Source organism: Lampetra planeri, chromosome 4 (genome assembly GCF_965212315.1).
Source record: "Lampetra planeri chromosome 4, kcLamPlan1.2.h2, whole genome shotgun sequence".
NCBI lineage: Eukaryota > Metazoa > Chordata > Hyperoartia > Petromyzontiformes > Petromyzontidae > Lampetra > Lampetra planeri.
Genome location: NC_136110.1, coordinates 3,548,632 through 3,564,781, shown reverse-complemented (window position 1 = coordinate 3,564,781; position 16,150 = coordinate 3,548,632). Strand labels below are relative to the sequence as shown.

The following is a 16,150-nucleotide window of genomic DNA, read 5'->3' as shown; positions in this document are numbered from 1 at the left end:
TTGTAATTGGTGTCTACGTGGTGTTTGAACACCTTAAACACATGCATTCGTGCCGGATATGGTAAAGAGGATTCCTTTTTCATTACTTTAGCATGAACGGAATAGGGAAAACACATTTTGAGAAAAGGAACGGCATTGTGGCCAGCGCACCATATGTTAATGTTGCTATAATCCAGGTTCCATTTCAGTTTCTGAGCTCAGAGGAGACTTCCCCTGGGTGACGTTGGCAAAAATGAGTCCCTGGTGCCGTGAACGCAGAGATCATAAAGTGGTGGTAACGTGTCATTTAATTACGCATGGTAGCAGAGAGGCGTGCAATATATGACTTCCCACTCACCACAGCGATTCTAAGCAGTGTCACAAAACTGGATTTTTATACAAAACTGTATTACCCCCCCCCCCCCCTTTTTACCATCTTAGTTGAATTGTTTCTCGTGTTTTTTTCCGTCGCATTCACGCAATTTTGTCACTAACATTGAAACGCTGACTTATGAATCGAGTGCCGTAAAATAACCGATTCTCGCGGAGCAACGAATCGACGCGTCGGCTCGTCGTCACGTGCCCACGAGCAGAGCCTTCGAGCTCCCGTTCTTCGCCGGTATCAATACCCCTGCTCTTAGCATTGCTTACAAACGTTCGGTTTTACTTGTGCTCCCGAAGAGCTAACGACGCTTCCCCTTCTGATGTCCTTACGCAGCTCGTTCTTGTTGCCACGCAACAACCCCAAAAAATATACCCCCGTCGAGGATGAAATGCACTTAGCCGGGCCTACAAATGCAATTGCAGAATTTCACGTGACCTCATCGTTGGCATATGAAGAGGAAGAAAAAATCACCCGAAATGAACCCCACCTATGTTGCGCGGCGATAATTTATAGAAAATACGTTTCGGGTGACAGCATTAAAAAAATCTTTCCCCAAAGGTGCTCTCAACAGATGACACCGAGATGGCCATCCCAGACGCTGAAATTCCCCAAACCCCCACCTAGATTTTTATGGCCCGTATATTTAAGCCGTTGCTCAAAGACCTCAGCTTTACGGACTCAGCCAGGAAAAGCCCTGACCCCCATTATGTTCACATCATACACTCGTAGCCTCGTCACAAAGAGGCCACTGTAGAAAGACCTCGGTGGGATTAGAATGAAATATGACCACGGCGCCTCCAGCGATGGGTCCAAATGTGCGCTCCACCTTGCGGCAAACGGCACCTCGCCCGCGTGCGGTCACCATTGCCGTGGAACAGTCGACGTGATCAAAGCCGGATTTAGTTCCAGGCATAACCAGCGGCCGTTTGACTGCTGTCATCAAAGAGGTAGTTAATACAAAGATCCTTGTCTGGCTGTCTGTCTGTGTTATAAATCAGACGTGGCGAAGACGATTCAAGGAAAGTGCCCTCTCAGTGTCAGCGGCCTCTGTTTTTGTGCTGCTGTTGCTCGGTGTATGTCGTCAATTTAGCATTGAGCTGGTGCCCATATCCTGTTCAAATCGGTTGAGCCAGTCGTGGGAATTCCACATTCCTATGGCGGGGACTAGTCTTTCCATAGAACAACCACTTGTGTTATAGAACCTGTAGGGATGATGGAGTTAGTGATCCCCGAAGCAGGATTTGAACTTGCGACCTTCCAATTGCGAGCTGCTTCTCCATCGCAACACTGGTTATGGCGTGTTCATGATTTTTTTTTTATTGAAGCTAAACGACATGTGGTTGAGAAAGGTTTACCAATGTTGGCATTCTGCATGAAAGTGTTGATGTGCCTCTGGAAATTATTTAGGCAGTCGGCTGCGTTGCGGCCTAACAACTGCTGTTGTCGAACAACAAATATCGGAAGGCAATTTTGGCTTCAAAGAGAACCTCAGGGAGAGGTTTATATTGAAAACATCTCATAAATAAACTTCAAAGATAGAATTTCACGCACATTAAAAAATAATGAGAAAAACTACGATGCAGGTAGCTATTTTAAAAATATTTTAAAAAGTTTAATTACGTTTTAAAAACACACTACTGAATTCAGTTTCTATCGGTATATATAAAATTTTGGCATTCCTATCGTATGTTGTTACATTGGCACCGAAAAACGTAGTCATAATGAAGCTATCAGTAAGCTGTCAGATGTTTGAGCTGCACAAAAGCTCCTTTTAAAGTGGCACAATCTGTTCGTGTGGGCGCTCCGTAGGCTGTGCAAAAAAAGGGGAGCGCATTTCATTATAAAACTCTTCGTGGGGATAACGGAGGCAGCTGCTCAAGGGACACGCGGCCGCTGCTTTACATTGGCAAGAATATTCCCCGGGGAAAATGCAGGCGACGGCGAGCGATCATTTGTTTTTTATCCCAGTCCAAATGCGACACGGCGCCTCAGTTGAGCTCCGATATTTTCCACGCAGGTAAAGCGTGAGGGGGTCGTTGGTGCGAGGCGTCTGTGCCAATGGTAATCAAACACAAAGTGCAAAAATGCAGCTAAAGTTTCGAGGTGGATGGCCCAGCTGTGCTGCTTAAGACGGACCACTTCAACAGGCACACCCCCCTTCCGAGCCCAGCGCACCAACCTCTGCAGCATGCAACATTCACACTGGCATTACCATGAACCTTATGGAAGCATGGGGAAAAGTGAATGGCTGCTCAAGCAAGATCGATTTCTTGTTACCAGCACGAGGCGAGACTTTTGACCATAAATGACAGGACACCTCGAAGCACACACACACACCGACAACCGAGCATCTGAACTCACAACTATTTGAACCCTACTGATAGTGTACAGTACATCGAACCATGCACACGCAGAAATGAGCACACACCTGAAGGCACAATTATTGAAAACGCAATTGTAAACGATGAGCAACCATACCAATTTGTTGTTTTTGATTAACCATTCCAAAATACAATGTTGTTCTGGTCACATTGCTACACCGTAATGGGTTGTTGGGCAATGCAATGCATCAGAGCTGAGTTGCTTTAGTGACTATCTTCGAAACGTATGAGTCATTAAAAAAATTCTTGTTTTTCAGTGATTTTCCTAGAAAGGCTACATTTGGCATAAATCAACTTCAAGAGGCAAGACCCTTTTCCCAATAACCTCCCCTTGGGTCCCTGAAAGCCAACTCCCAGAACTGCCATTGTGATGATTTCTCCCTAGTGCAGCCCAATACAATACAATTTGGATGTATCGTCATCGGTTTGGCATGGTCAATCAACTGCTGGATGAAGGCCTCCCTAAACCAAGTATATACTGTAGCATCTAAATGCAACTCCATCTCAAGACGCTGTAGATAAACAATGGGCATACTTGTTTAACGATGTATCGTTTTGTTGAATGTCATGCCCTCATTTAAATTTGAAATAGGGGTTGTATTTGCCAAAAGTCACAAGGATTGCGTCTAACTTTTTTTTATTACAGTAAGGTAGTTGTAAATATCCATCCCCCGCACTTAAATAATGAACGGGTGTAATTTAGTTAAGAAAGTGTCCAGGCAAAAACAATCTGTTAACATAACTTTATTGGTACCATGTGGCTAATGAAAAGCCTAAAAAACACATTCAATATTTTTTTCATCCTATAAACCGATGACCTTAAACATTTCTTAATCTAATTTTATTCGGATATTAAAAGTGTGCTAACATCCGTATAGCACATAACTGCTATCTTGTCTAAATATCTCCAAAATTATCATCATCATCATCAGCCATGATCAATCCACTGCTGGATGAAGGCCTCCCTAAGCCCACCGCCATCTCCCACGATCGAGTGATGCGACCATTTCCCTAGCACCTGCACACAAGCTGATTTGTCTCCAGACTATCAATACAATTTAGGATCCAGGGGAAGGTAGTACGATAGGAGGCCAGTACATTATATGACCCTCGTGTGACCTCTGTGTTTGGAAAAGGCACTCCCATTACAAAGCTATAATTACCTTTCAACATAATTGACCACATGCCCGTTTCAATGACAACAAATTTAATAATGTTGTACAAAAATGTTAAAAGGTGTTCTTCTCATTGAAGAAATGCGTGCCTAATGGATACATTTTTAAAAAAATCTAAATATTGACAATGCCTTGAAGGAAAATGAAAGAGAAAAACAGTAGTCATGTTTGTTGGTCGTCAGAAGCCTCCAACTGGGCATGCAAAATAGACTGCAAAGACTCAGCACCTTTGTTGATGCTGTATAATCCCCTTGGAATGCGATAGGGTCTACATTAGCCTTTATGCCACCACCTAGGTAAACACATTTTGAAACAAATCTCCGCAAAGAATCCCAGGTTATATGCAGGATCCATACGCAGATGTCCGCAGAAATAAAACACATTTCAGTACATCATTATTGGACTTGCTTCTGTGGTCACACAGTGGTTGTTAGCGGAGTCCAATTTAAACCAGACCATCTGAGTTTGACTCTAAGCCACGGCACTGAACATCTATGGCGGAGTGATATCTGAACCAGTCTGCCCCCCCCCACCCCAATACCTTCGCCATCCTGCAAAACGAGTGTGGTGAATATTGGTCAACGACCCTCAAGACCGAGAGGCAAGAGAAGGCTTTCATCATGCGGTGCTGAGGGAAAGGCCTGTACATTGTCAAAATATATGGTTATGAATGGCAACCACATCTTTTTTTGCAACATTTATACATGCACCGCTGGGGAAAAAACTGTCTAAAGCAAGTGGCTACCATGGCCGATGCAACAAAAGAAGATAAGTTGTGGCCAGCAACACAATTTTACAAAAGTCTAGCGACAAAAATAACACTTGTTGACATCACTGCTTAACAACAACAACAACAAAAACATAAATAAAGCTGATGTTTTGGAAATAGATTTTCTTCAGAGAAGACAGATCGACTGACTTTTTTTGGAGATCACGCTTTATACAATGTATGGACTGGAAAAAACCAGGACGTTATAAGTAAGTTTACATTCGAATTACTTTGAATTCACAGGAGCAGTTTTCCATCACAGCGATAAGTTCTCCATTGACTCTGTTACTTAATGTTTGGTACCAATATTCACCCGAGTCATGCTTGCAGTAGCCCACACCAAGACTGCGATGCAATGGTCCGCGAGTATGCACGGCCATTCACCACAATCCACTCGCCCGTGACATCATGCGCGTGTTCACGAGGTGACTAGGGTACATTCGCGTACTCACGACGTGACGATGGTCGCGTGAAACTGTTGGGAGCTGAACAACCCACCCACCCTCTTTCGGTGACTCGAAAACATCGTCACAGTTCAAGCATCAAATGTGTTTTTGTTGTTGTTGTAAAATGGTGACCTGTAGTGGCCTCGGGTGGCTGAAAGGATCACATTAACCCAGTACAGTAAAACCTTGGATTGCGAGTAACTTGGTCTGCGAGTGTTTTGCAAGACGAGCAATTTTTTTTAAATAAATATTAATTTGATAAACGAGCGAGGTCTTGCAATACGAGTAGCACGTGTATACGCTTTGTCTGCCGAGCGTCACGTGATCACAACTGACATACAAGTGCTTTGATATACGAGCGCTTTGGATTACAAGCACGTTTCCGGAACGAATTATGCTCGCAATCCAAGGTTTTACTGTATATACAACCTCAACTTAATCAGCCATGATCTATCCACTGCTAGATGAAGACCTCCGCAAGGCGTAACCCTCACTCGCGTTCTTTCCATGCAACCAATGTCGCACCCGCGCACGTCCCAAACTGAACAACAAAACGCATCGATCCTGACACGAATTGATGGTGCACGTATCTGAGCGTTTAAAGAATGTACATGTAATCAATGAAGCGATGCACCGCTGCCTGCGCCGCTTGCAAAACATTGGCAAAAAAAAATCCAGAGATAATTAAACAGGAGACAGACGTTCATTTGGGAGTCTCATTCATTTGCAAGGAGCTTGGTAATTCCTACCCACTTGGGGGTGGGCGGATTAGAGTTTGTACTTTGTTGGGAATAGCTTGGGGGGGGGGGAGAGTGAACATCGGGTGGGACGAGTGAGGGGGATGGGGTAGCCACAGACAAAAAAAAACCAACCCAACTCCCCTCCCCTCACTATCCCCAAAAAAATCTCATCAATGGCCACAACCACTGCTGCTGCTGTTGCTGCTGCTCACGCGAAGACCGTATGCTGAACCCACACACGTGTCAGCACAGCGCCGCGAATCATTATTGAGGGCAGGGAAAAAGAATGTGCAGAATTACAAAGCATGCCTCGAGTTTGTTTTAAAACAAATTGCGTAAACACGGAGAGGAAATTGTTTGGGTTGAAATTGTCTGTGCGCTGCGTGCACGCTGTGGTCTGGCATGTTAAGTCGCTTACCTCAAACGAGTTCTTTTTATCTGTTATCAATAAACAGACCTCCTCAAATATGTAATTAATGTTCCGTTGCTACCCAAATCGCTTCCGACCTTCTACGGCACGGAGTATAATTCTTTTCCGCTTTTGTGTTTAAGGAGCAAAAGAAGACTAAAGTGCTGAGTCTGTGAAAGTTAGAGTGTGGGTGTAGGCAAGTTTTAATGCAAACCACAGCAACAACAAAAAACCTCTCAACAAAGGACACCAAGGCTTTGGTTTACCTGCTGGAGAGAAGGGTTTGAATTTCACACTTGTTTTTCACTCCATTAGGTCCATATCCTCGCTTTGTTTATCTGTCGATTTTGGTTTACTTGTATATGTGTACACGTTTGCGTTAAAAAATACAGCAACCTCACTCCACACACACACATACGCATGTGTGAATATGCAGTATGTTGAACTTCTTTCGCACCGTACGTAACCAAACCGTGCGAATCGGAGGTACGGGGAGGACGAACGACAAACGAAACACAAACGGCGGTTCTAAAGAAATGAGTTTTATCAATATAGATACAAACACAACCAAAACTGCCAAGCTGCCGTTTGCAACAAACATCTTTTCCTTTTGCCGGTGACGTCTCCCCATCAACTTGTTGGGGACGTTTGTAAAGTGAGTAGCAGCCCCTGTGCAAGCGAAGCAGTCGCAACTCATACACAAAAGACAAAGATCCCCCGTATAGCCTGCACAGACTGTTGGGGCAAGCGCTGTTCGCGAGCACCTAATGAAGGCCGGCACGGCACACGACAGGGGCGGGTGGCCAGCACCACGCCCGGCCGCCTTTGTCTCCCTAGTGGCGATGTTTACACATCGCACCAGATACTCATTTGAGGCCGAGTCGACCTAAGGGAGGCCCACACAAAAACACACGTGCAACCATCCAGGTGCACACAATCCGGATGTTTTTTGTTGTTGTTGGCATGGCAAGTGCAATGCTGTAACAAGTGGAAGCAATGCACAAGCGCGCGCACGTACACACACACACGAGCGCACATACACACACACACGCGCGCACATACACACACACACGCACACACACACACGCGTGCACATACACACACACACGCGCGCACATAACACACACACAACAACCGCCATTCGCCACTAAGTGGCGGTGACGTCACCACGACGCTTGTGCCAGGCCATGTGCACCTTGAGGCCACGTGAAGTGTCGAACGCCCGCTGGCAGGAGGTCACGGGGCAGACCCAGGTACACACACACACGCACGTACACACACACACGCGTGCACACACACACACACACACGCGCACATACACACACGTGCACACACACACACGCGCACATACACACACACACGCACATACACACACACGCGCGCACACACACACGCGCGCGCGTACCTCGTGTGGACAAAGACAATCAGGCGCAACACGAGAGTTTCAAAGGCAACTCACCTTTTCCCTTTTCCATCACAGCCGTTCGGCTCGTCCGTGTCTCCTACGGCCGGAGAGCTCTGTCCACTCACTCACGCTGCCACTCTCTCTCTCTGACTACGCGTGGCTCTTCTTCACTCGTCGGAGTCCGCGGGATAGGGAGAGGCTGGGCTAAGCCGCTTTGGGGAGGGGCAGGGTTAGTCGTGGTGGTGGATGGAGGCTTTGGTCGGTCTGGGGAGGGTAGGGCGAGCAAAGGCAGTCTCACCACGGTTATCTTGAGCTCGACAAACACCCGGGACTTCGGGAGCATGTGGGAATGGATCGCGTCAGCCACAGGTTATTCCACTTAATCGCAGCTTCGCCGTGCAGGGATCTCTTAAGTCTGGTATTCCCTAAACGTCCACCAACTCCTGCCCCACCAACTCGCTCCCCCCACCAACTCCCCCTCCCCATCAGCCCCCCCTCCACCAACTCCCCCCCCCACCACCAACTTCCCCCACCACCAACTCCCCCCCCCACCAACTCCCCCCCCACCACCAACTCCCCCCCCCACCAACTCCCCCATCCATCAACTCCGCCCACCCACCAACTCCCCCCCACCATCTCCCCCCCCCCCCCACCATCTCCCCCCACCACCAACTCCCCCCCCACCAACTCTCCCCCCACCAACTCCCCCCACCCACCAACTCCACCCCACCACCCCCCCCCCCACCAACTCCCCCCCACCAACTCCCCCCCACCAACCAACTCCCCCCCACCATCTCCTCCCCCCACCAACTCCCCCCCACCCACCAACCCCCCCCCCCCACCAACTCTCCATACGGGAGAGCCCGACTCTACATGACAGCGACTTAGACAGGGCGATCCACTTCTAGACACCCCCCCACCGATTACTAATTGACCCGAGAAAAATCAGAGCGGCTTTGTTGGACACAAAGTGAATTAGAACAGAGGTTTTTTTTTTCTTCCAATATGTAATAATTGCATTGAGATTGGTGGAAGATATATTTGCATTTTCGAGGCTATGCAATAACGCGTTTGCCCCAGAACATCTCCCCTGTTATCTGGGTGGGATATCTATAAAAGGATCAGCCTGTCACAAAGGCTTCTTGTCTACTATCACCAAAATCTCTCGCAGGAATGCGCGCCCAGTCTGGTCGGATCTCGCAAGCTAAGCAGTTTGCAGCCTGGATGTTGTTGTTGTTGCTGTTGTTGTTGTTGCAGACCGTTACGTGTTGGACGGGCAGAGGGACAGTGCGGCAAAAATCCATTGTTGTACCCTACCTCTATGCGCCCATGCCTTCGCTAAGTCGAACTGACTTGCGTCGTGAAGTTATAATCGACTCCTGATCCACCCATGATGTAACCGCGACCCACACGGGCAGTGGAATGACAAAGGGCGGCTGTACACACACACACGACAACTGTGTCGTCGCATTTAAAGGTCACGTCAACACTCGCCATCTTCTCTTCTTTCGACTTGAATCGTTTTCCTTGTGCGTTTGCGCACGCGCGTGGAAAAGTAGACCAATGCCCTCTAAGCGGTGTTCCCTTTGGTGAAGGCCCTCCACCAGCAATTGCAGGGCTGCGCCTCTAACTGATTATATTAATTCCAGTTACAAATAAAAAAAACGCTGGAGTCCATCAGCCTATTGGCTTTCACGAGCACCGTTAACTCTCAAGCAGTATTTGTTTGAGCAATCAAACTCTGGGCCGGTGTCAACAGTCTGACTCTCATCATCAGCAAAGTCACGCTTGTTGTCCTTGTGATGTTTACTTCATTCTTGCTGCGTAGGCATATTGGCACGAGACAGAGAAAAGTGGAAACAAATGACGCAATGTGCAGTGGACACCCACGGTCTATCTGTCCACGGACCGTGATGATGACCACGATGATGATAATGATGAACGGGCACGTCAGATCTGTGAGACCGGATAGCGTCCTTGAGTGTACGGAGTTCTCCGCTATGTTTTCGGGGGTTGCATACCACACGAGGGGCATCGGTAGTGTGACGAAATTCACGTCTCTGATCGCGTTGCTCTTTGCAGTGCATGGCTTTGGCCTATTAACGATATCCGACGAGGGTCGAAAGCACGGATTTATCTGCGTCCATCTGTCTGTCCGCCTGTCACGGGAGGGAGCGGTCGAATGTCGCATGGGTAAAGATGAATCAACGTGAAGGAATCTCGAGTTAAGGTGTGCTACAATTATAGATTTACCCGATTGCAACCTGGCCAAATTTGTCATTCGGTCTAAAATAAAGAACAATCCACATCTCTATATACAGCTAATGCCTCCAAAGTGCATTACTTTTCTGTTTGTGTTCCTTTTGAGGTTGGTTTGCCTTATTTATTACACTTTGTTTCCAACAAAGGCTGAAAGCGTGTATGCATTAGTTATGTCCGTCCGCAGCAGCGAAGGGCACAATAACTCTTGTAAAGATGATCTAATATCTCAATGCATTTTGAGTATAGAGTTGTGTGGCCATCAATGAATTACCATATTCAAGCCTGACAAACTCAACACATTCATCAATTCTAGATTTGAAGTTTTCGTGACTGCAAGGATTCATACTCTTTGTTTTTTTCGGTAAAGTCACGTAGCGTAGATACAAAATTTAAACAAATTAAATCACGACGTTTCGGGAGCAACACAAGCGTCCTTCTTCAGGTGGGGACAACTTATCGAAAGCACGCTTAAGAAGGACATTCATCAATAACACTGCATTGGCCCCTCTGTTTCAATGCACATTGAAAACCGATCACATCGAACAAAGCGATCCCGATGACTTACAACTCCGCCACCATAAACGACACCCGCCACTGGTAATAATCACCCCACTCTTCAGTGGCGTAGTAATCAGATGATAAACAGCTCAGGGGGTGCAGCAATCGGTCACGTGGGGGCCCCGAATTGATTTGTCTCGCACGGTCGCACCTAGAGGCTACATCACAACGTTACGCTCACGGTCTCGAGCATTTCACGCTGTAGGGGCGCTCCGTCTTCGCAAAACCCACAGCTCCGTCTCTCACGGTGGTTGTCGAGGGGGCCCCCAAAAGGCACACCCTGACCCCACGCTACTGCCACTATTTATTTCAACAACGATCATCCTATGCACGATTTTATCAATGTTGTCAAGCGCCTTGGAATAAGGCGCTGAATACATCTGTATAAGATGCGTTCAGCTGCACAGGGACCCTGTTGAGCAGGACGCATGCCCATGCCACGGCAGGTGGAAGATAGGAAGACTTTCTCTATGTGCAGTGTTTTGCTCTCCTATCGTGGTTTTTGTATTGTTTGCTGTTGTAACTTGCTGACCCGCCCATTCTGGATATCTGTGGGAACGAGCTTCAGAGCCCATTCCTCCTGCAGCCCAAAAAAAGATTCCGAGGCGATGAGCAATTGATTCTCAATGTCTCCGGAGAGACCATTCCACGTGTTATCTTGATGTGGGGCGCTACGGTGGTGAGATGTTAACTACCTCGCCTTGTATGCAGGAGGTCGTGGGTTCGATCTCCGGCGCTGACGCCTGCTGCTGTATATTTGGAGTTTGCGTGTCTCTCTCCCCCGTGGTCGCGTGGATTTTTATCCGGGTCCTCCGGGTTTTCCCTCCACACTTTTTGTTTTTTTCGGTAAAAGTCACGTAGGTAAAAAAAAATAAAAACATTAAATCACGACGTTTCGGAGGCAACACAAGCTTCCGACTTCACATTGAAAAAGATGCGTTTCGAGTGTCTGGCTCACTGGCTGCTATACATCTCCACGTGGTAAGCCACTTGGTTGAGCTATCATTTGTGGCCAAGTCGCTTCTGAAAAAGAGCGATAGAGCTCAGCGGGTCTTACCTGGTAAAATAATAAAATATTTCTAGTTTTACGATACAGGTTCTTGCTACGATATGAATTACCTCATTGTGTCGGCAGACGGAGTATTAGGGCAGGCACCAACGAGGATAAGCTATCAGCCAAACTCAGCATCCATGAGTCAACAGCCACCACAAGACAGCTTGTTTTCGTAATTTATTGATTGGCTTCATTGGCTTTGTACCGTAAAGTCCCTTTGGCAAAAGTTTCCAAGTGATTCATTTCAGTGTGATTCAGACGTTATAAACACCCCGCCGTAAGGGTTAAACCACGGGCTGTCAAAGCATGCACACAACAAGAGCAAAACAAGACATGCAAAAACAGAGGTCACGAGAGAGACAAACGCACATCCTCTCAGTCCCAACAGTGGCTACAGATGTAATCAGCAGCAGAACATCATCTTTCTACTGCTGGATGAAAGCCTCCCCCAAGACGCCGCCATCCTTTGCGGATCCTGTGACGCAACAAGCTTCTCGTATCCGCACAACAAAATCAGGCTTCGTTGCTCCGTCTCCACCATGGGCGTCCTCTAGGGCGCGTGAGTTCCTCTCGCTGGCACTCAGTCGCTAGTCGCCTTCTGTTGACGTGTCCAACCCATTCCTAACAGCGTGCTTCAGCCGCACCGAACCTCACAAAATAATATTCAGGGCCTACCTTCGCTCCTCCCACCCTCAACCAGTATATATACAAGGACTGTTTTCTTGGAATTTCTCTCACTTGATACAGCTATCGTGCTGTGACGGTTCCACCTGAAGACGGAAGCTTGTGTTGCCTCCGAAACGTCGTGATTTTTATTTTATTTTACTTTTATTAATTTAAAATTTTTACCTACGTGACTTCACCGAAAAAAACCTAAGAATAACAACCCAAGCCCGCTTCATATGACGATGTCTCTAAACCTGCGTGTGGGTTGTCTCTATCACGCTCGCCCCTACTCAGCGTGCAACCGCCGCGACCCTCACCAGGACGAGCGGATTGAGCAACGAACGAACCGACGTTTGCACGTACTGCAACGCGCCTGTAACGTCGGTTGAAACCGGTGCCGATTTCGAAATGTCACTGGTCCCGAAGGCCCATTGGCTGAAGAACCTAAATTTAATGTGTTGGTGGTGAAACGTAGCATTTGTAACCAACCAAGGCGTTGCATAACACAATTCCCTCGGGATGATCCGAAATTGAGGACGACACGTTGACAAACACGGCGAGGCATATGTATGCGTTGTACATGCAAGTACAATACTGTTGGGCAGAAGTAAATGTTTGTCAACAGTGGGTGAGGTTGATTTACGTATCTCGAGTACTTATAAACGAGTGAGTTTTGAAGTATTGTAGGACGACATCAAGCACCGCCACCGCATGGCGAGTAGCCGTTTAATATACGACGCACACAAACAGCCTCGTTAGCATATCCACTAGAGCAGTGGTTCAATAACCTGGGGTGCACTCCTTGGGGGTGCGAGGTGTTCTTTCTGGGCACGTCAGTACGACTACTTTGTTTCATGAAACCTATGTATTTATTAGGGGCCGTCCATAAATGACGTCACGCACCTATGGGGGGGGGGTCTGTGACGAGGCGAGAAATGTGACGTCACATCAAAATGCGCAAATTTACATAAATATAGACAACACGTTCTATTTAATTAAATAGACTTTGTAATAAATGTTTTCTCCTACAACATCAGAGTGCAGCGCCACATTAAATACGCACTACAATGACAATAGTTTAAAGCGATTTGAAGCATGTTTTTGGGGGGGGGGGGGGGCAGAGCGTTGTGACGTCATCTTTGAGGGGGGGGTCTGACTTTTTGTGACGCCGTGTGACGAGGGCGGGGATAGGTCAAAAATCCTCCAAAATTGCGTGACGTCATTTATGGACGGCCCCCTTAACGTTATACAAACGTGTAACGACGATTGAGAACCTATAAGGTGCAAGGCTGCACTGAAGGTTAAGAATCACCGCACTGCAGCTATGCCAGGCGCAGCTATTCCAACACAACCTTCCGTCACTCACGAGTAGCTTTGTTACGACCATAGGCTGTTGAAACTCTGCCTACGCGAGCACTGAGAGTCGTGTAATAACAACAAGCACAGCCCACACCCTCGGCTAATGGAGGGCGTGTGACAACCCAAAAATCCCGGGCTTACGTGATCACACCCTGGGCAGCTTTTAAAACCGAAGGATTAAAAAGCAAAGTGTGTGGTGAAGTTATTCGCCGACATTCACGTTTGAATGTGCGTTTCACACGGTAGCGGCACCAATTAGAATTTTTTTCCCCCCTTGATAATGCCACGTGGGAAAAAAATAATAATACCGAAAACAATTTCATATCAATCACTCACTGCTAAAAATAAAGACGACGTCTTTTGACAGCCCCTCCAAAAAAACCACAATGCCAAAAGATGAGCAGTGGAAACAGCTCAGAAGCGTGACTCGCAGGCACGCCAAGCTGCCACGTGGCCCATGGAAACCACTCGCAACAGAAGAGAAAAAAAAACACGAAGCAAAGTGACTCCAGCTGAAGCTATGACGTCGCTCAGTTTCATCATCAGCCATGATCTATCCCCTACTGGATAGCGGTCTCGTCAAGGTGTGGCCAGCTATCGTGGTGTGCGATGTAGCAATCTACCGGGCTTCAGGACACGAGCTTGATGCTGGCTCCCATTGTGCGTCACAGTGAACAGCCTGCCACTCATTGACATGCTAATTTCTCTAACCCCTCCCTCTCTCTCCGCCCCCGCCCCCTCTCTCTAGTTAAGGCCTCGACACAGAGACGTGGTTTCTATGTGTGCCTATGTACGTATCTCTCTTTCTCTATGTATCTCTGTGATATCTGTCTCTACTTATATGACTGTATATATGTCTCTGGTTCTGTGTTTTATCTCTCTCTCAAATGTAGCATTCTCAGGAAGAACGTAATGACCTGTGTTTTGATTTAGTGTGCTGATCTTAAAGGTGGAGTGACTCATGCAGCCAGCTATGGCTGCAGGGTTTTGGTAGTACATGTTGTTTATGCCATTTATTGTGAAAATTCTGTCACAGTTCCTATGATTGCTTTTTCATTGCTTTCATGGCTTTATTTTGGTGATTTCGAAAAGTGTATTGGTTTAGCCATGTTTGTTTGTTGTAGTACAGAGTTAGACTGATGGCCTTAATCTAAGCTGTCTTGTGGTTGTTGTTGTTTGACTTGCATCCCACTGGGATTTTTGCACACAGCGTTGGTGTACGGTGTTTTTTCTGCAATATTTTGCTGTCTTTTCTTGGATTTTCTGTTTGCACTTAGTCACATATTCACTTTAAGATGTTTTTTGTTCATGTTTTTGTTTTTTGTTTGTTGCGGTTGCACCCGATTCAAGAGCTGAATGGCTCACAGGGCTATACCTAATAAATGAACTTGAACTTGAACTTGAGGTAGGGTGTTGACTGTTATGTTATCCGACTCTCTGTTGTATTACATTACATTTCTAAGTATACTAGATTTGTGTTTCTATTTCATTTATACCTGATGATGATTGCTTGTGTTGCAATCGAAACGTCGTATGCTAGTATTTTTTTTTATTTTCTCTTTATACGTGACTTTACCGAAAGAACCAAAGAGTAATTCCTGCAGTCACGAAAGCTCCAAATTAAGTATAGAAGTTGTGCAATCCATGCGTCCCCTGTCACGCAGTATAATTCCGAGCGTTCACCTCTCCACGCTTTTTTTATTTTACAACTTTTGTTTCATCTTCCCTATCTGTCTCTCTCCGATCCATGCCCACGTTTTTTTTGTATCCATGATCATAGCACCTACTAGGCATCGGTCGTAAACGCCTCTTCTTCAGTCGGTTACCGGAAAACTCAAGCCGTGACAAACACAGAGCCAAACGACGAGTGGCCACGTGACAGCCACCGGTTCAGTAACTCAAACCACACCCCACACACAGAGAGAGAGAAAGTGTGATAGGGACCTTTTTGCCAGGATCAAAATATATTGAAAAATAAGAATGTGTTTACCTTTCGATTTAAAGCTTTCGTGACTGCAGGGATTCATCTTCTTGGTTCTTTCGGTAAAGTCGCGTAGAAGGGAAATAATAAAATAATACAAATAAAACATAATTAAACAAAATTCTCACGACGTTTCGACGCTGTCTTTCCGACAGCCCTGTTCTTCACCTGAGGACGGCTGCTTGCGTTGTGGCCGAAACGTCGTGAGAATTTTATTTTATTATGTTTTATTTTTATTATTTTATAATTTCCCTTCTACGTGTTCAAACGCCAAACAGAAACCTTTATGCAAGGAATCAATTCTGCATTAACCAGACGCAGTGCTTGTGGTGAACATTCAAACAACCTTTTCTAATGTTTCATAGAGAGAAAGTGTGGTCTGCGCGGAAACTGCTGCCACTCGAACCGTGACATGACGGGACAAATTCAAACTTGAATCAGTACAACGGACAGCTGACAGCGACTTCAACCACGACGCCGACATTACACCAAGTGGCTTGCAATCTCTCGCGGTCCTGCGAAACAACAATCCATGACAGCCGTCTTCATTGTAAGGCTCGTGCGCCACTGGCGGTCCTGGT

The 16,150-nt window shown here is 46.6% G+C and overlaps 1 protein-coding gene across 2 annotated transcripts in view; it reads right to left on the bottom strand.

Annotated features, from left to right (window-relative positions):
• Positions 1 to 8,053, bottom strand: part of LOC144717588 (actin filament-associated protein 1-like) — a 55,521-nt gene extending 47,468 nt beyond the window's left edge. For both annotated transcript variants that reach the window (XM_078593060.1, XM_078593061.1), the window contains exon 1: positions 7,744 to 8,053. In XM_078593060.1, the coding sequence (XP_078449186.1) occupies positions 7,744 to 7,759 (16 nt within the window). In that variant the 5' untranslated portion in view covers positions 7,760 to 8,053. The remainder of the gene's footprint in view (positions 1 to 7,743) is intronic.
• Between the last annotated feature and the right edge of the window lie 8,097 nt (positions 8,054 to 16,150).